This window comes from Camelina sativa, chromosome 2, assembly GCF_000633955.1.
Source record: "Camelina sativa cultivar DH55 chromosome 2, Cs, whole genome shotgun sequence".
Classification (NCBI taxonomy): Eukaryota; Viridiplantae; Streptophyta; class Magnoliopsida; order Brassicales; family Brassicaceae; genus Camelina; species Camelina sativa.
The window spans coordinates 23,292,730-23,313,774 of record NC_025686.1 but is presented as its reverse complement, the minus strand read 5'-3'; the positions used below and the strand labels follow the sequence as shown (position 1 = coordinate 23,313,774).

Sequence of the window (21,045 nt, the reverse complement as noted above, 5' to 3'; positions counted from 1 at the left end):
CGCACATGCGTTTAGAATCTTATAATGATGAATGGATAATATAAATGAAGGGAACATATAAGGAGCATGATGATGCATGGCCAAAAAAAGGTTTAAGACAACTCAAAACACTATTTACTTTATTTAAATTAAAAGGGATACGAATATAACAAAATGTGCCCACGAGTTGAAATCATTACCCTTATATCCTTTAAAAAACAATCTCGCCAATCCAGTTCCATTATTATTACAACTTATGCAGCTCATGGAATTTTATTGATTTTCTCGGTAATTTATTATTAAATTCTTTTTAGCACAACCTTTAATCACTTGTCGTTTTGGTCGTCGCTCATAGATTATTTTCTTAAATCATCATGAATAATTTCGCGACACGAAGTTAGAAAGAAAGAAAATGACAACCACACGTGCGTCTAGCACAGTTTTGCTGTCCGGCTGTAATGCTGTATGTCTTTTTACTTTTCTTACATAGTATAAAATTTCAGTCGATAATCCTAAAAAATTAGCCATGTGTTCGGAAGAAAGATTATGGTTAAAACAAATCATCCTAGAAAATAATAATAATAAGAAAAATAATAATATTTTTTTCTGTAACACACAGTGAGAACCTAATAAAAAAAATTGAACGAGGGTGTCAATGAACATGACATATAGTAATAATATGTATGATCAAATTGAACTAATTAACGATTCAGTATATAAGTTCCCACTGAGCAAGTGAGCATAACTATATATTTTGTATCCCTCCTAACTATACTCGTTCTTATCTTGTTATATTGCTTAAAATATTTCAGTTCCCTCAATAAATAACAGTAAAACATTCATAAAAGTAATGCAAATGTGTTTTTGCAGCGACAACAAGTTTACATGTGGCAAAAGAAGCAAACATAACGAAATCTTGAGGATATTCCATGTCTTGCTTTTTATTGTTTATTTAACGCGGCACAATGATTAATCACGAATCTACAATTGTATTTAATTGAAATTGACAAAATAGTTTATTGCATCCCTTTTTAATATTTTATAGGCACTTTTCGATAGCCGTAAGGAAGAAGATCTTATAGATTCTTTTGATGATGACCTAATTGTGACAAGGAAACATCATCTAGTAGGGATATTCATGAGAAATATTCTCCAACAAAAGAACATTAATATATATGCAAAGTGTTATAGATCCGACTGGTTTCTACAGTAACAAAATGATAAGATATTTTTATTTTATTTTTGTACACTTATAAAGAAGAATATGACAATAGCCATATAAGAAAAGGCGGATTGTATATGTTAACATGGATGGTTAGCATGATGATTAGCGGTTTAATCAACATAATCGATCAATAACAACAACAAAATGTATTATTCAATTTGAATAAGAAAACAATTTTTCAATATATATATATAGAAGAAAAACCTATGTTTGTTTGGTGAATTTAAAAAGACATCTGTAAATCATACATCTTTCAAATAGTTAGTAACCATGTTGTTCCAACTTATAATTTAAAAAAATATATATTTAAATGCTGCAGCCACTTCTTACATATGTTCGTTTTGATTGGTAACAGAATAAATTGTTCATGCACAAACCATCTCCAAAAGATACTGCAAGTTTAAGCCGATTAAGAAACTCATATTTATATATACTAAATAAAACTCCATACTGTACTTGAAATTTGTTTGGCTGTTTGCCGAAGTGTTTTCATTTTTAGGTTTAAGAAAATAAAACATTATTGAGCTGATGAATGGAATTCTCACAGGTTTCTTGATCTAAAGTACAGATATCTTCTAGTTAACATCATTAAAAAGACTTTCTTTGTATAGACTGCAAAGTTCAAGGCAATTTGAACTCCCATTAACTAGATAAAAAACTTAGCCAAGTTCTAATATAAAAAGTCTGATCAATCCGAAGGTTAGGATAACGACATGTCCCTGGGAAAATATGGTACATGGTGATCTAAGGCCAATCTCCAATCCCCATGATGATTATGGTACATGCTCATATAATTCTTTTTGCTAATTACAACTAATCACAGTTATGATGGGGATTATGGTGGTGGTGGTGGTGATGATGACACATTACAATATTATGTTAGTTATATTTATTATCGTTAATCAATTTATTAGTTTAATCTACAATATATATTAGTGGATATTAAGTGTTTATTTGAAAATAGTGATTAATTCTTTATAGACATGCATATATATATTTGATTACATCTAATTTGAATATCCAAACTGCATTACCTGGTTCATGAAAACCATTATACATTTTAAGGTTTGATGAGATGTGAAGGCTAATTTTTTTTTTCTTGACGCAGTGTATGAATATACTATACCGACTCTTATCAATGTAGTAATGTACAAAATGGACCGTGGAATATTTTTCCAAAACCATTTGACTAGCGAGCTAGATCGCGCCTGTTTAAACAGTTACAGCTAATATTGTTGTCTATTGAAAGTTGAAACCAGTGGTTTGTAAATTTAGAGTCTCACGTCATCTCTGTGATAATATTACAGAACTTATATGAGTTTAATTAGTATAGGAATATGTATGTAATAAGTTATTACATTAAAAGATACTAGTAGTCAATAGTATAAATATTAACTAATGGAGTACTTCAGTACACAAGAATAAATTTTGTTTCAAATAATTTAAAACGGGGTTAATTAAATATTACACAGAAGATACTCGCACAAAACAAAATAACTTACACAAAGAAAAAGAAAAAAACAAGAACCCGTCCAATACATGTGTCTACATGCGTGGCATTAGTGGCTATAAATATACAGCTACTACTACTCTTCATTGACACAAATCAAGCTTAAGTGTAAATTAAAACAAAACAAAAAAAAAAAGTTCTCAGAAGAAAAAAAAAATATGGCGAGTAACAGTTTTCGTTCGCAAATTCATCTTGGAGTAATAATAATTTTAATCATCATTACTCTTTTAACTCCGATCACAACCTACAACACATCACCACAACCATGGAATATTCTTTCCCATGACGACTTTGCCGGAAAGCTCACCACCGCCTCCTCCTCCATCGAATCAGCCGCAACAGATTTTGGCCACGTCACCAAAATCTTCCCATCCGCCGTCTTAAACCCTTCCTCCGTCGAGGACATCACTGATCTCCTAAAACTCTCTTATGACTCTCAACCCTCTTTCACTCTAGCTGCTCGTGGCCACGGACATAGCCACCGTGGCCAAGCCTCGGCTAAAGACGGAGTTGTGGTTAACATGCGGTCAATGGTAAACCGGGATCGAGGCATCAAGGTGTCTAGGACCGGTTTATATGCTGACGTGGACGCTGCTTGGCTTTGGATTGAGGTGTTGAACAAAACGTTGGAGTTAGGGTTAACGCCTGTTTCTTGGACGGATTATTTGTATTTAACGGTCGGTGGAACGTTATCTAACGCCGGAATCAGTGGACAGACGTTTCGGTACGGTCCACAGATCACTAATGTTCAAGAGATGGATGTTATTACAGGTACGTACCATGATTATCTTCACATAAAAATACAATAATAGTGATTTTTATTTTATTTTTTACTTCGTACGTTTCTGATTTTAAAAAAAAACTTCGTACGTTTTTTCGTCTTTTCATTTAGATTTTGTTTATGCTCTTTTGGTTATGCTCTTGTTTTGTTTGTATTGTTTGTCTCTTTTTACTTGTTTCTCGAACTTGGTTGATTGCTTTTCTTCTTTTCACACATCAATCTAATCACATATCTTTTTTTTTTGTCTAAGGTTATAAAAAAACTACAGACTAGGTAAAAAAATAGGTGGTTGTAATAAGGCTATTTCTTCTCTGAATGGTATGAATTTTCCTTAATAATATAAACATGCACATGTAAATGCAAAGGTCGATTTATCAGTAGAAGATTTTTTTTAGTGAAATTTTTTTTTCTTTTTTGATAAAGTCTTATATATTATGAAAATTTCCTTGAAACTAATTCTGATTTCTGCGAAATTTACATGGTCATATATTATGTAACGGTTCATAAAAACCCGATGAACAACAAAACAAAACTAAATCAACCAAATGGTCCCACGCGCATAATTTTACACGAGGTTTCTTGTGGCATAAGGACAAAACTCAAAAGTTCGTAAGTCATAACGTTTGGTCCTAACCAGGTGTAGGATTTTTAAGTAACAGTCAGTTTTCTTACTGTAGCTGTACCCATTATGTCCTGATGTCCACATATGTTGGTCTCAAGTGTAGTTAGCTTACGAAGACTTTCTAGTTCCGTTGTTTGGTTAGGAGATAACATAATTTAATGAGACCGACTTTAGCACTTTAGGCTCTATATGATGATGATACTTTTTATTTATATGTAACTCGTCGCATTGTTCTATATTATTCTTTGTAAACTCATATATAACGGTCCACATTTGTTGAATTTTTTTTGCTAAAATTTCCTAATTTGGGTCAATATATATTTTTGTATTATAGGAAAGGGAGAGAGTGCAACTTGTTCCAAAGATATGAACTCGGATCTTTTCTTCGCCGCGTTAGGAGGTTTGNGTGGTTGTAATAAGGCTATTTCGTCTCTTAATGGTATGAATTTTCCTTAATAATATAAACATGCACATGTTAATGCAAAGGTCGATTTATCAGTAGACGAATTTTTTAGAGAATTAGTTTACTCTTTTTTTTGATAAAGTCTTACATATTATGGAAATTTCGTTGAAACTAATTCTGATTTCTGCGAAATTTACATGGTCATATATTATGTAACGGTTCATAAAAACCCGATGAACAAGGAAACAAAACTAAATCAACCAAATGGTCCCACGCGCATAATTTTACACGAGGTTTCTTGGGGCATAAGGACAAAACTCAAAAGTTCATAACGTTTGGTCCTAACCAGGTGTAATGGATTTTTAAGTAACAGTCAGTTTTCTTACTATAGCTGTACCCATTATGTCCACATATGAATCCATTTACTACACTATTGGTCTCAAGTGTAGTTAGCTTACGAAGACTTTCTAGTTCCATTGTTTGGTTAGGAGATAACATAATTTAATGAGACAGACTTTAGCACTTTAGGCTATTTTATATATGATGATGATACTTTTTATTTATATATAACTCGTCGCATTGCTTTATATTATTCTTTGTAAACTCATATATAACGGTCCACATTTGTTGATTTTTTTGCTAAACTTTCCTAATTTGGGTCAAGATATACTTTTGTTTTATAGGAAAAGGAGAGATTGCAACTTGTTCCAAATATATGAACTCGGACCTTTTCTTCGCCGCGTTAGGAGGTTTGGGTCAATTTGGAATAATCACAAGAGCCCGGATTAAACTCGAAGTAGCTCCGAAAAGGGTATGCTTAAATTGTAAATTATGCAATAATTAAAGAAATTTTAATTAAGCTTATAACTGAACATACAGTATATGCATTTTTTTTGGTTTTTTGCAGGCCAAGTGGTTTAGGTTTCTATACATAGATTTCTCCGAATTCACAAGAGATCAAGAACGGTTGATATCAGAAACGGACGGTTTAGATTTCTTGGAAGGTTCCGTTATGCTGGACCGTGGCCCACCGGATAACTGGAGATCCACGTATTATCCACCGTCCGATCACTTGAGAATCGTCTCAATGGTCAAACGACGTCGTGTCATCTACTGCCTCGAAGTCGTCAAGTATTACGACGAAACGTCTCAATACACAGTCAACGAGGTCCGTACATAAATAATACAAGCATGAATCACATACATGTATAATTGGGAGATCTTTACGCAATAATTATAAGTATTAAATCTAATTATTTAAACCATGCAGGAAATGGAGGAGTTAGGCGAGAGTCTAAACTTTGTAAAAGGGTTTATGTACGAGAAAGATGTGACGTATATGGATTTCTTAAACCGGGTTCGAACCGGAGAGCTAAGCCTGAAATCCAAAGGCCAATGGGATGTTCCACATCCATGGCTCAATCTTTTCGTACCAAAATCTCAAATTTCAAAATTCGATCATGGTGTTTTTAAGGGTATTATCCTAAGAAATAACATCACTAGCGGTCCCGTTCTTGTTTATCCCATGAATCGCAACAAGTAAGTTTTGATATGAAGATTTTTTATATATTTCCACATTTCTATAAATCAGAAAATAAATTTAGTAACTAAATTTTGGGGTCTTTTCTCAGGTGGAATGATCGGATGTCAGCTGCTATACCTGAAGAAGATGTGTTTTATGCGGTCGGTTTTTTGCGATCCGCAGATTTTGACGATTGGGAGGCTTACGATAGAGAAAATATGGAAATACTGAAGTTTTGTGAGGATGCTAATATGAGGGTTATACAATATCTTCCTTATCATTCATCACAAGAAGGATGGGTTAGACATTTTGGTCCGAGGTGGAATATTTTCTTAGAGAGAAAGTACAAATATGATCCCAAGATGATATTATCCCCGGGACAAAACATATTTCAATAAATAATCTTGTGTTAGTGTTAGACGATAAGTCGATAATGAATTCTATTGTTAGCTAATCTTTCTCATCACTTTGTAAATATCTCTATTTAGTCCAAGCTTTTCTTTGTTAAATCAATTTTTGATAGAGATATGAACAGTGTAGTGTTTATACTACATTTTCCACGTGAACAAATTAAGAAAATTCAACCTATATATCGGTGGAAGATTTTGGCTATAATTAACAACATGAAATAAGAGCAAAATGTTAGTGTAAGAAAATGGAAATATTGATAGGAAAAAAGTGGAAATTGATAGGAAAGTAAAAGACATGGAGCCTGTTCGTTTGGTCGCTGCAAGTATCTGCGGCTGCGGCAACCGCATGTATCGTTGTTTGTTTGGTTGCCGCAGTGTTTGCGGCAAGACGCCGCGGCGAATGCTGATTTTAATTTTGGACGTCGATTAGTTGCGGCGATCAAAAATGTTGCGTTTGCCGCAGTCGTTGTCGCTGCCGCAGCTGCATGCGTCAACCAAACGAACACGGCCATGATCATGAGATGCGAAAGTAAGTCTCTAAATGTGAAAACTATCTTTTTTTCGTAAAGAAAATTTTGACATATACATATACAGTATATGATATACTACATTTGATTAAAGCAATAACAAATAATTATTATGTCTGAGAAATGTCCCCAAATCTTTTTGTTACAGTCTGCGGGAAAGAAGGAGACATCCACACTTCTTGCCACCTTTCTGTTTTTTTATTATTCGGCTTAATTTTAAAATTACTTCCTTTCTGTACTTTGAAGATCTTGGTCGAACAAAGTCCACGTATATATATTATGTTTTTCATTTTCCTTTAAGCGTCGGATGTTTATTTTGGTCTCAAATGTTTTCTATTTTTTTTAATTAAAAGGTCTTAACTGTGTCGTGTTAAGATTAATAATCACATATTGACATAACTTGTAGAATGTAATTATTTCCATCAATGCATCTCTTTGCTTGATTAATCAAAATTTAAATCCTTTTGCTTTTCAGGAAAAACGACATATTCCATAAAGATATTCTTCTGTTCACCTTCTTCTATTATAGTATAAATAATTTATAATATGATTAAATCAATTATAATATACATACATTTGAAAATATAATTTGTTATAAACTATTTCATTATATCAATTGTAAATAGAGGAAAAACGACAAAAACGTCGTGAAAAGTGGGTATCATATGATGAAAGTTGCAGCCGTTAGCTTTCTGATCCGTAGGAATCTCCAACCTAATTTTTAATATAATAAAATGTATATCAATTTATAAAGACATATACAAATTAAACTTTATATTATTATCTAAAAAAGTTGAAGCATTTGCTATCTACCATTATTTTATAGTGCAAAATCTCTTCTTCTTTTTTTTGTTTTCTTACAAAATCTCATTGCATCATTACTAAAAATACGATCATGAGATTCCCTTGTATATCTTATCCTTTTTCGTGTAATTACATCCCAAATTTTCTAGTATAATTTTTATATATCAATTAAAATAAAAGTAATAGGCGCGACTTAGGAAATTTATCATGGGCCTCGTATATACAGCCCAAATATCAAACGTAGAGCTCTGGGCCTCGGAGTACACTACGTGCTGGTTTTCTCAATATTAACGACATGTTGTTCGTTATCATGAATGTAGAAAACGAAAGAATAAGCAAAGCAAGTGGCAAATTGTCAATGTCATAGACTCGCATAGTTATGGTGAATGTTTTATATATTTCGTAATAATTTATAATTTAAGAGCTTATATATTATGGTGAATGTTTTTTTTTTTTTTTTTAAAAAAGGGGTTATATATTTTTTTAATTATTATTATGGTGAATGTTCCAAATTCGACTAAGATAAAGTAACTCCCACCGTCGAATGTGTAATCATTTTTATGTTTATCTACAATGTAGTATTTAATTAGTTAATTGATCCGTAAAACCAGTTATTAATTTACGAAACTACATGCAGGTCGTGAATAATGCAAAGTAATTATTTTTGGCGAAAAAAAATTATGAAGCTATTGGTTCATGTCGGTGTGTCAAAACTCAAAAGTCCAAAGTGCATCTGTGCATGAGATTAACGGATCTTGTCGATGTGAACTTCTTGACATTGTGAATAACGAAACTTGGATTTTAATTTACTCGTTAAGCAGAACGAAACGTGCATTTAATTTACTCGGTAAGAAAGATTCTCTACATTTTAATTTTAGGAAATTGATTGATACAACTTGGCCAAACCATTTTTTGTGGTGGTACACAATCTAAATGTGTACTATAGAATTATTCGTCTAACCAAATGTGGTTGTGATAACGTTCCATCAGTTTTGTTTTTTGTTTTTTCCTTATGTACACATGATTAGTCTAGAAATTGCAAATGATATGAACCACAATTAGAGATGTCAAACGGGCCGGCCCGCGTCCATCTGGGCCGTCCGCGGCGGGCAGTTTCAATTTTTTGGACCGCGACGGGCCGGCCCGCTAAACCCGCAGACATAAAAGATATGTCCAAGCCCGCCCCGCTAAGCCCAGCGGGTTAACGGGCCAGCCCGCGGGCCTAAATAATATATTATCAAAATAAAATAAAATTAATAAATTATAATTTAAAAAATAATTTTAAATAAAATTAATGTTTATATTGATTATTTATAGATGTTTTAATTTTTTATATTAAATTTATTTGTATTGTCACATAATTTTAAAATATATATGTTTAAAATAATATAAAAATAGTTATATATCTATATTAAATATTCATTTTTATTTAATAATTAAAGACCACGGGCCGACCCGCCAACCCGCAGACATAACCCGCTATAACCCGCAATCCGCTTGGGTTAGGCCCGTAAGGCCTGCTTTTTAATGGGTTTAATATTTAGTATCCATACCCGCCCCGCAAAAGTACTATTTGGGCTAGGCCCGCGGGCATGGAACCCGCTTGACACCTCTAACCACAATATAAGTCCAATTACTTGCTCATGACTCGTTTATGGTCCCAACATACGAATCAAATCATTTTTTTTTGGGTTGAGTGACATACTTTTCCATGTTTTATTTGACAGATAAATAACTTTCTCATGTAATAATAGAAAACAAAATCAGAACTGTCTTGTGTTGTTTTCTATCGGATTCGATATTGAGAGAAGCCTAACCTGTGAGTGAGAAAGTGTTTTATTTTCAAAGTTTAAATTTATAAAAATAAATAATACTTTAATAGTCATCGTCTTTTTATTCAAAAACAATATCTGGCTTTTGCTGGATACATTAGAATTAAAAATGGCATACCTTACCTAGCTTACCTTATCAACAGTTACCATATAGTTGATGATACTTGAGAAAAACAACAGTTGGTGGTTATATAGTTCTAGAAGCTTATGATTTCTGCTAGATATTATATTGGATAGGATTGAATATATTGTGTAGGACACATAATGTTATACTAGTACTAATTCAGAAAGATAGTTCTAGAGGCGATGTAACAAGGAATATTAGAACAATTATTATATATATAATCTGAAAAGGATGAGAATGGCAAAGGAACGACATAAAAATCACATGATTATACCTTTTTTGGTAATAGTAAAGATTCTTCAAAAATAGACAATTAGTTATAGAATTCTTTTTTTTTTCTTTCAATGGTTTGATAAATTACCAGTACTTATAAAGAATTAAAGAAACTCATGACGTCGTTTTTGGCCACTCTCATTAATTGATTAATTAAGAGACAAATAGAAACAAAACTTTTCTTGAAATTTTCACAAAGCTACTATAGCAACAAATGAATTATCAAAGCTAATAACCTTATATATTATCTGTATAGTTAAACAGATTGAATATCCTGTAAATTCAAAACATCTAGATTCACTTCCGAGTTTCTAACTATTACTATCCATATATCCGTTATTTTCAAATATTCTTTATAAATTATTATTACACACACACTTAACTCTCTCAATCCATAAAATTTAAATAATTATAATATTTTAAAATTTTAAAGTAGCATATTAGGTAATTATTCAAAAATCATATATGAAGAAAATTTTAAAATCTATTAGCTATCTAAATTTTTTGAAGTGTATAACACAAAATTTTGATAATTATTTTACCACTAACCTTAGCATAATGATATAATGTACTAGTTTTTAATTTTTGATGATTATTTTTAATTTTTGAATTTAAAATTTACTAGTTTTGGTAACTAAATAATTTTTTTGTCTTTATTAAGTTAAAACAACATATACTTAAATTTATGAGAAGGGTTTGTAATATAATAAGATCAAAACAAAATAATTGAATTTGCCATCCTCTCTTGACCGTGTTTCAAAACTTCGATACATTTGACTTTGACTCTCTCTTTGTAAGACATCTCTCTCTATCTCTCTCTTTTGGCTGCTTCTTCTCTCTACTTTTCTCCACTTTAATATTTTCTTTCTTTTGTTTGAATAGAAAATTAATAATGAAACGAATAATTTTCCCTCCCTCCCTCCACCCCTCTCTCTCATTATCACAGAACTAAGCAATGAAGCTCTAATTATCTCTTCTTCTTCTTCAATTCTCAAAATCTTCAATTTGTGTGATATGGACGCATTCTTCTTAATGGATGATTCGAATACACGGAAACAGTTAATCGCGTCTCTAGCTCATGCTTTCGGATGCGTTTATGTTTGTCTATGGTCTTATTATTTTCCACGGCCTTCTAAGTAATAATCATATCTTCTTCATTCTCAATCTTTACATATATTACACATGACACATTTATACACATAACACATTTATGTTCATTATATATATAATGTATAGATGTTTTTTTTAGTAAACATGATGCATTTGATTTTGTGTTGCACAGCTATTTGATATCAATGGATGCATTTTACAATGAAGCTTCTCAAGAACCACCTTCTTCTTCTTCTTCTTCTTCTTCTCGAAGTTTAGCTAGAAGCTTGCTCCTTGAGTATCGCCAATCTCTTATCCCTCTCCATAATGGGTATAAAATTGTCATCAATTCAAGTCATTAATGTATATGTATGCACATGAAGTGTTTACGTTCGTGAATATACGTACGTACATGATTAATTATAGTATATAATTTTAAAAATAAAATATGTACATGTCAGGCATGTACCAAGCATGGCGTTCATGAACAATCTTCCATACGTAGAGATTCGACAACAAGAAATTCAAAGGCTTCCTTATAACGACGCACAACGTCTCTTCTATCAGGTCATTATTATTGCAATGATCAATTAGGATTATTGTAATTATGAATTCACTAATAACCAATTCTTCATCTCGTTTCATAATTGGTCGCGTGCAGGAAGCCAAGATTCAGGTACACTATTTCATTTTCACAATATTTCAACAAAATGTAACTAATATATACATGTAAATTTAATGTTGTAAAAATGTGTATTATGATCAGACGGTGATATTCATGGGTTGCCGTAGCGGCGAGATCGAACTCGGAATGACGTATGATGCTGCAAATGTATGAATCTTTTTTTTTGTTTTTTTCTAATAACACCATACACATTTATTAATTACTTGAATTAATATTTTTAATGTCTCTCTCACTAATCTTTATATAATAAAGTCGCATTGACTCGACTCAACGACAGATGAAAATAGAAGAAAGTCTTCGAGAATGGTTCCCTGAAGATTTCAATAGAAACTCTTCTCCGATAAACTCCGACTATCTCCGGCCACCGCGTCATCCATCTACATCTTCTTCTTCTCTTAGTCCCAACAACGTCTCCGAATATTCCTCTCTTTTATTCCCACTCATCCCTAAACCTTCAACGACGACTGACGCGGTTAACGCTCCGGTACATCAACTGCTAGCTCCGATCAATATGATCCACCAACAACTACAACAACAAGAGCCTTTGTTCCGTAACCGTGAACGTGAGGAAGAAGCAATGACGCAAGCTATCTTAGCGGTTTTACGGGGGTCGTCAAGTCCTCCGTCTACTTCTTCCTCACCGCTACGTAAAGGAAGAGCCACCGCTTTTAAAAGATATTACTGCATGATTAGTGGCGGAGGTAGAGTGCCGCCGCCTAGTATGCGGAAGCAAAGCATGATGAAAAGAGCGATTACGTTTTACAATAGGCTTAACATTCAACGGAGAGAGCGTTTTGTTAGGGAAAACGCTACTATGGCCGGAGATGGAAGCGGTGGAAGTGGCGGGGCTGGACGTTCGCCATCCACGACGCAGTTGCATCATATGATATCGGAGAGGAAACGGCGAGAGAAGCTTAATGAGAGCTTTCAAGCATTGAGATCTCTCCTTCCTCCGGGAACTAAGGTATGTGACATGTCATTTTTTTCATAAATTTTATATGTTGTTTATGCTATAAACACTTTGGCCATGATTAATTATTGTTTCTGTTCAATTTACAGTTATCATTAATATCTTAAAACTTTTTTTTTAAGGATATTACATATGCTAATATAAGATTTGACCATGATATATATAGTGGAGCTAATGTTATGAGTAAATATATGTGAACAGAAAGATAAAGCATCGGTCCTCACCATTGCAAGAGAGCAACTATCTTCTTTGCAAGGCGAGATTTCAAAACTCCTAAAGAGAAATCGGGAGCTAGAGGCGAAGCTAGCCGGAGAAAGAGAGATTGGAAATGATTTACAACCCGATGAGAGGTTTAACATTTGTATAAGACATATACCGGAATCAACATCTAGAGAGAGGATGTTGGATCTAAGAGTCGTTCTAAGAGAAGACATCATTAGTGTTGACGATTTGATGATAAGGCTTCTCGAATTCTTGAAGCAAATCAACAATGTGAGCTTAGTATCAATCGAAGCTCGAAGTCGAGCTAGAGATAGTTCGGTTGTTCTTGTGAGCTTAAGGCTCAAGATTGAGGTAAAGTAACATCTTAATTCATTTTATCAATTTGGTTTCTGTTAAGGTAATACATTATTTGAGATTTTACTCTTTTTATAATTCCAAATGAATTGATTTGATAAAGTATAGATTAATTTATTTGATACGATAAGTAGATAATCACTGGTCTGGTCTTGACTAAAAAAAAGTTTTAGTCATCGGAATAAAAGAACCTCAAAGTTTTTGGAATTATTTATTATATTGTAGGGTGAATGGGACGAATCAGCCTTCCAGGAAGCAGTCAGAAGGGTTGTTGCTGACTTGGCTCACTGACAACAAGTTTGATTATTTCCTAATACTCTATAACTATATATTTTAATTTTATAGTCTTTTCCACACTTACAATTTACAAATTAGGTTTTAATTTATTTTTTAAAAATTATTTCTATCTTTCTGTCGATTTTTTTTTCAGCCTTCGTCGCTATTTTGTGAATAAAGTCATTACCATAAATTTGTAACAGGTAATAATTAGTATCTTCATTTGTAATAGGTAATAATTAGTATTTTGGGACATCATCTCTATATACGATTGATGTTTTTTGTTTTGTTTCTTTTAATTAACAATTCGTGTATTAGTTTAAATTCTTTAACTTTTTATGATTAATGGGTCGAGTCACAAATTGTACTTCTCCATACTACTTCAAGTTGTAGTTGATATTAATGTATTAATCTCTCGATCCAAGTCATCCTTCTAAAATATAAAAATATGAAAAGTTTGTGTCACGATCTATATAATCTTTCCTATGTTCTTGTGGCTGATATCAAATTTCTTTTGTCGCCCAAATTGACTGAACTTTTCTTGCTAAATGGAAAAAAACAAACGACAAGGACATATATATATATAGAGATAAAAAGAAAAAGAAGACATACCGATATCGATGGGGGTTTTCGCCAAACAATGTTTTTGATGATAGTTACATAAACTAAGACCAAAGTTTACAAAAGGAAAACATAGTTTCTTTATACAATAATGGTTAGATAACGCACGTTATTAGATACTATCCGATCTATGATTTGATTAGTACGTATGAATAGGAAATATTATTCGTCAAAGCTATATATAATTGTCAAAAAGGAAACCAGTGTGGGTGTAAGTGTCACAAAACAAAAAGTTGGGGCAGTCTGCAGAATATTCAGAACTTAAAGATTTGGATTTGGAGGACGGCAGTTTTGACCCAATGAAGATTAAGATTGAGGTTGAGAAAGAACCTTCTAGGCAAAACCTTTTCCCTCGTAAAGCAACTTTTTATATTAAACATTTTTATGACATTAAAATAGTAACAACTGTTTTTTTTAACTTAGCTACTTAAGGCTATTATATTAACATTTTTATGATATTGTATATTGAGAAAGTCTTACTATACACTATTACACTAAACACGTGAAACTTTGAAGATTATGCTTCTAGATACTTAATGATGAAAAGAATATTGACTACTTGTTATGGAAAAAAGTGAGCTCAAAAGCTTAGTTAAATGTTATTTTTTTGTTAAAGAAAGAAGTTAAAATGTCTGGAAACATTGTATAAACTATATCGCTTTCAACGTTATGAATCCACTCACTCTAGACACTAATATAGTGTGTAACTGTATCTACGTAGTTTTTTTACATCGCAATCGCTCAAAACCAAAAGTCCCAACCCAACCCCATATACATTTGCCAAAATGGAATGATTTGATTATTTAATTTTCAAATGTTAAGTAGTTGAACTTTCTCAATTGTTTCAGTCATTTTTCGGTAGGTTGTGTCTTCTGAGGGAACATAACTTTATAGACTAGTATTATTAGATAAAAACCCTACATGCCTTAATTTTTTTGGTTAATTCGTGCTATTAAAACAGTAATCATATAAATTTACAAGCCATCATATTTAAAGATCCCCCTTTGATTTTTACGTCTACTATTAAAATTATTAAATCACCCAATTAGTTGATTTATTAACGAGAAGAAACGACGACACTCACTAATGCTAAGAGTCACGTTGTGTAATTAATTTGACTCTTGACCATATTGAATACTGTCAATTGACCCATTGAAAAAACTATCTAATACTACTATAGTAGTATAAACTTTTCTTCCCGTTCTTTTATACATTTAAGAATCCAGAAAATACTTAATGGACATCGTTTTCAAAACATGTCATGAAAAATCAAAAATATTAACGCTTCAATTGAAAGAAAGGTTTTTTGAAACCAAAAGAGGCTTAATTCAAGTGGTAAAAGGATATAATTGACGAACACACCAAGGTTTAACTTAGTGATTTCAAAAAGAAAAAGAAAAAAAAAACAAAACACAAAAAAAGATACCAAAAATAGTTTGATCACATCTCCTCATGAGAAACTCACTCTTTGCCTACAGCGAAACTCCTACGAGCGGTCCTCAAAACAATTTGCCTTACATGGTTGCAAAAATCCAAAAAACTAAGCCATGAAACTTCTTCACTCAACCCAAAACATTTTTCCTTTTTTTTTCTTTTTCCAATCTTCGTTTCAACTCATCGATGTTGTTTACTGTTGCTTGCACTCAGGAGGCCTCTCTCCTTGTTGCCCATCGTTAAGTTGAGGTCTTCCTCCTTTCTGCAATTTGATTTTGTAGAGAATATATGAAGTTATCTCATTTTCACAAACATGACTCACTGATTTACAGTTTACCAGATTTAGTATAAAGCTTATACATATGCAAGCGAATGATTCTGTCTACTTATAGTTCAGCTTTAGTCATACAAGTGTTCAAGTTTCTATGATAAACAGATTCCTGCATAATGAGCTTGATCAGTTCACTTGAGCTATCTTCTAATTCACTCGAGCCTAAAAATGTCAATAATTTATGTCTGTTCTATGATTCATTGGTGTCAGATTACTTAACAGAAACTATATATTTATTTAAATCACACAAATACTATAAGAAGGGAGGAAAGTGGCTATGTACCTTGTGTAAGACTGATGGCTGCATAAACATTTAACATAATTTCAAAAAATTAGTAACCAACCGACCTCAAAAAGGTAATTCCATGAGAAGAAGATATATAAAAAAGAGAAATTCAGTACAGTACCTTCTTTTTGGTCTTGCTTACTTCTTCCTCCTCATCTTCGTCGTCTTCTTCTTCATCATCCTCATCATCTTCTTCATCCTCATCTTCGTCTTCATCAATATCCTCTTCATCGTCATTGTCTATCTCAAACTCCTCTCCCTCAATAGCCTCACCAGTGAACCATGAGACAGCATGAGGTATAATCTTCTCCCGGATTGTAGAACTGCAGTAAGCAAGGAATAATTTAATCAGATATTAAGAAATGTATAACTTCACAATAAAAGATGCTAGCTGACGCTTTTATGCAGTTGGTAAAAAGATAAACGGAAAAGTATTAGATTGACAGAGTTTATATTCAAGAAGACGAACCCAATGTCATAGTCTTGTTCCATCAGATTCTGAAGTTCCTCAGCCTGCACCAAGAACATCAAGCTTTAGAACAAATTTTGATCAAACATAGTCAAAACAATGCATGTTTTGGAACCAAATGATATCATACTCTGTCCTCATCAATGTCTTCGTCATCATCAGGAACTTGAGGAGGGTTGAAGAAGTTGAAGAAGCTTTCACAATCTTCAGTCTTGGTGATTGGCTTGGCATTCTTCGCACCTTTCTTAGGCTTCTTCTTAAGAATCTTCTGAGTTAAGCATTTTCCAGGATACCAATCAATCTCTGTCCTGAGAGAGAGAACACAGAAACAATAGCATAGGTCAGCACAAAATTACGCTGTTCTTGGAAGCATCTCAGAACGAAACATGCTATGGAGCAATAGAAGAAAGTATCAACAAATTACCCAATAGCCTTCTCAAGCAGAGGCTCATCTTCATCGATCATATGATATGCCTTTGTTAATAGGGTGTTTTTGAAGTAAGGATTCTGGTCGAAGAAAAACTCAAGTTTGAATCCCTTTGGTTCTTCAATCTTGCACCACTTAATATCTTTAAGATATATAAGGGCTCCTTCATCACGCTCAGTGATCTGATATCAAAGGAAATTAAAACTATTGGTCATTTTCCATGGATATGATTACGTAAGTCTAAATGAACAACCATAGCTGCAACACCAACCTCCTCAGATATAACATCGTTGTTTTTCAGGGCGGTCAACCAGAAACTAGGGACTCCTTTCTCTGCAATCCAACACGGTGAAATAAGCAAATTGTTTTTGAAGAATGATTACAATTCACAAAGGCAAAGAGAGAGAGGGAGAGAGAAACTACCTTCTGCAGTTTTGTCGTCTCCTTGGTCCATCTTAGTATCCTCTGGAGCCCCTTCAACGTCAGTAGCTCCATTCACAATATCATAACGCTGCACATTCCATGTGTCAAAGAAAGATTCAAGAGAAAACCAAAAGTACATAGCCAAAGCAGATTAAGGAAATTATCATCTGGATTAAATGGTTTCTGCTTGAGATAAAGTAACCACATTCTAAAGAGAAAGTTACAACCAAATTACCTTGGTATACAAAGGCTGATATAACTTTTGATACTTGGCTTCAAGAGCAGCTCTTTCCTCTCGGAACTTTGACTCTATTTCATCATGTTTGCCCTAAAAACACGAAAGAATTCTCATCAGATAAATCATCAAAGGGATGATTCATCACTCTTGACTACACAATACTTCTCATATAATCCAAAGCATACAAATATACATTCAACATCACATTCACAAGATACCATATCAATCCACATTCCTAAACATGAGAATGGAGATTAAAACATGTATCAAAAGATTCACTAAAGAGGTTACTAAATAAGTAAGGATTATAGGCATAAACAATCAACAGCAAACATACAGCATGTGAAATGCTAACTGCACCGGGAGGATAGCACTATAGAAATACAAGAATACCATTTGAGCTTTGATCATTTCTATACCAATGAGGAAAAATTTCAAGCCTATAAAAAAAAGATGAAATTTGAAGCCTACACAAGATTTTTTCATATAATCAGAAGCATACAACTACCACATTCACAAGATACCATATCAATCCACATTCCTAAACATGAGAATGGAGATTTGCCGAACCTGAATCTCCCGCAAGACCTCAACACGTCTTCTGATTTTAGGAGTCAGATTCTCGAGTACATCGGAATGCTGTCCAGCTAGATTCTGCAGCTTGTTCTGTTAAAAAAATCAAAACACATAACAACAATTACAAACAAATCACCACAGAAACTATAGAGCACGAAGCTAATTCTCTCCTAAACACTCGAACACAAACCCCAAAAATCGCTTATTCTTCTTCAACTACAGATAAAGAGATAGAGAAACTCACCTTGAGAGCGTTAACAAGACCTGCTCGATCCTCATCTTTAAGAGCTGCAAAAAAAAAACAAAAAAAACAGCAAAAATAGATAAGCTTCTAACACTTTTGAAGCACAATGAGAAAAAACAAAATCTGGAGAGATATAGTAATTAATTACCAGCAGTGAGATCGCTGACATTGAAATTGTCCTTATCGTTGCTCATTTTTTCAGAGATCAAAAATTGAAAAAGACTTGAGAGAAGAAAGACGATTTGATCGAGACAGACGGTGGTGGTGGTGGAGAGATTGAGGAAGAAGAAGGAAGACTTGTTGAGGGTTTTTGTGAAGAAGAGTGGTGGCGACTATACGCTAAACGTGGCTCCCTCCTTTATACCATCATAAACCTAACAACTGCCATTTTTTTTCTTTTCTTTTTTTAATTTCCCTCGCTGGCAATTTTTATTTTATTTTAACTTTTCTTATTATTTCTTTCATATTTATTGCATAAAGATATTTTAATATTCATCGAATATCCTGACCCAAAAAGGATTTATTCATCAAATATGATGACATGTTTCAATATCGATAAAATATGAAATTTAACGATCAAAAGATAGGGTAAAATTCAATAAATCCCAAATGCAAAATATGTGCCGGTTTTAGTTAAAAAGGCTTCTAAACACTTTTGCCGTTTATTGCCAAAACAAAGGAACAAGCTTTTTAGTATAAAGTGCATGACACATAGATATGATCAACCGGCAACAAAGTGAGAACTTAAAAGCTACAACGATGAAAGGCTAATGAATCAATCATGCACTCTTGTCTTCCTCTTCCTTAGGCTGGTTATCATTAACTGTTTTGTTATTATTCTCTGTATCCACATAGCGACCAGTCATTGGATCAACAGGGCGAGTGTCTCTTGGTCCACCTTTACGTCCCATAGCTACCATTGGAGGAGGAGGAAGTAAACCTGATCTGAAAAGGAGACGCTGAACCGGGTCTGATGGCTGAGCACCAACAGATAACCAGTACCTGTACAGAAAAAGTTACACAAAAATGTCTCCATTAATCAAAAAAATCTACACGCATCATTTGTTGAAACTACACACTCAGAACAGGAAATTTGATTGGTAAGCGCAGGTTCTAAGTAATTTTGGCATGTGTTCTGTTACTATCCGGACATCATAAACTTATATCTTTCAGATGATTCTGAAACTACCTAACTATAGACTTATGCAGAAGAGGTTGTATATAGTGAATGTACAGGAATGTATACGAATAGAAAATCAACAGGTTCTTCAACTCACAGTAATAGTAAACAATTGCAGAACTCAGAAGAAGAAGTTATACACTAAAACGTGCTAATAAATTGCCACAAAAGATTTGAAGTTTCCTTCTTCTTCAAATTTGTGATTGACTGGAATTCAATTAAGTACAAAATTGCTTCAACTAGCGGTTGAGAAAGTGATCCCACAGCAACCACGGGTAACATGTACATATTCATTCACCTTTCGATAGCATAAAAAATAACAGTCAAGACTGAACTCAGCTTAGTACTAATAGATTTTGAGAGACAGGTAACTATAGCATAACGTTGACTATATAACAATGCACTAAGATTTCTAGAGGCAGCTAAGCTAAGCTAACCCTTGACTGATAATATCTACAGCTAACTATGATATAACGTTTGATTACATAACAATGTACTAATATTTCTAGAGGCAGCTAAGGTAAGGTAACCCTTGACTGATAATATCTAGAGCTAACTTTAGCAATTGACCAAAACACTTCAACTGCAAACAATACCTTATTAAATCATCTACTGAAGCATTCATAAACCTCTTTCTGGGTAAACTTAACCACAAAACTACTTAATTTCATCGAAAAAAGCATAAGAAACTGGAGAAGAAAACGTACTTAATTCGATCGAACTTCAGACCCATTCTCTTACCACCGTCCTGGCCTGCACACACAAACCGAGAGATGCTTAGGGATATTAAAAAAACCAACTTTAGACTAAGAAAGAATACATTGTTGATTTTGTTAATTCACCTGGCAAAGGATTGAAGTAACCCAAGACCTCAAGATGCTTCCCGTCTCTTGGGGATCTGCTATCTGCGGCCATCACCCGAAAAAATGGCCGATTTTTGCATCCGAATCTCGATAATCTGATCCTTACAACCATATTTCTCCTCCCTTTTTGCTAGAGAAAAGACCACAAATGATCAAATCAAAGAGAGAGTGTGAGATTTCAATTTTCGGATTCGAAAAACTCCTGAATCGATAAATCTTTTAGGGTTTGGGTCCTCAATACGACACCGTTTGTGAGCAGAGTTGTTTTGGGCTTAAATGAAATCACGAATCTACTGGGCCTTAAGGTTCCGTCGTATGACGCCGTTTAAAGACGTTTCCCTTTTA

At 33.3% G+C, this 21,045-nt stretch overlaps 4 protein-coding genes across 5 annotated transcripts; 2 read left to right on the top strand and 2 right to left on the bottom strand.

Moving 5' to 3' along the window:
- LOC104733803 (cytokinin dehydrogenase 3-like) lies at window positions 2,828-6,505 on the top strand. Of its 2 annotated transcripts, XM_010453354.2 has the most exons (6): window positions 2,828-3,485; window positions 4,452-4,517; window positions 5,270-5,331; window positions 5,428-5,688; window positions 5,791-6,059; window positions 6,152-6,505. In XM_010453354.2, exons 1-6 carry the CDS (start codon window positions 2,873-2,875, stop codon window positions 6,438-6,440), a joined length of 1,560 nt encoding a protein of 519 aa, XP_010451656.1. In that variant the 5' UTR covers window positions 2,828-2,872; the 3' UTR covers window positions 6,441-6,505. The 2 variants fall into 2 exon arrangements, with proteins under 2 accessions (XP_010451656.1, XP_010451653.1); XM_010453351.2 differs by lacking the exon at window positions 4,452-4,517 and having other exon boundaries at window positions 5,204-5,331.
- Window positions 10,969-13,907, top strand: LOC104733789 (putative transcription factor bHLH041). Its single transcript, XM_010453339.2, has 8 exons — window positions 10,969-11,148; window positions 11,295-11,432; window positions 11,563-11,668; window positions 11,763-11,777; window positions 11,868-11,933; window positions 12,064-12,750; window positions 12,958-13,329; window positions 13,558-13,907. The coding sequence occupies exons 1-8, from the start codon at window positions 11,027-11,029 to the stop codon at window positions 13,621-13,623; spliced, it is 1,572 nt and encodes a 523-aa protein (XP_010451641.1). The 5' UTR covers window positions 10,969-11,026; the 3' UTR covers window positions 13,624-13,907.
- Window positions 15,494-19,009, bottom strand: LOC104733782 (nucleosome assembly protein 1;3). The gene is made up of 12 exons (XM_010453334.1): window positions 18,806-19,009; window positions 18,658-18,701; window positions 18,408-18,503; window positions 17,835-17,927; window positions 17,600-17,687; window positions 17,448-17,509; window positions 17,174-17,358; window positions 16,880-17,057; window positions 16,750-16,793; window positions 16,402-16,603; window positions 16,278-16,295; window positions 15,494-15,925 (listed from the first exon to the last, which is right to left on the bottom strand). The coding sequence occupies exons 1-12, from the start codon at window positions 18,849-18,851 to the stop codon at window positions 15,857-15,859; spliced, it is 1,125 nt and encodes a 374-aa protein (XP_010451636.1). The 5' UTR covers window positions 18,852-19,009; the 3' UTR covers window positions 15,494-15,856.
- LOC104733775 (30S ribosomal protein S16-2, chloroplastic/mitochondrial) lies at window positions 19,232-20,927 on the bottom strand. The gene is made up of 3 exons (XM_010453324.2): window positions 20,680-20,927; window positions 20,545-20,590; window positions 19,232-19,659 (listed from the first exon to the last, which is right to left on the bottom strand). Exons 1-3 carry the CDS (start codon window positions 20,810-20,812, stop codon window positions 19,437-19,439), a joined length of 402 nt encoding a protein of 133 aa, XP_010451626.1. The 5' UTR covers window positions 20,813-20,927; the 3' UTR covers window positions 19,232-19,436.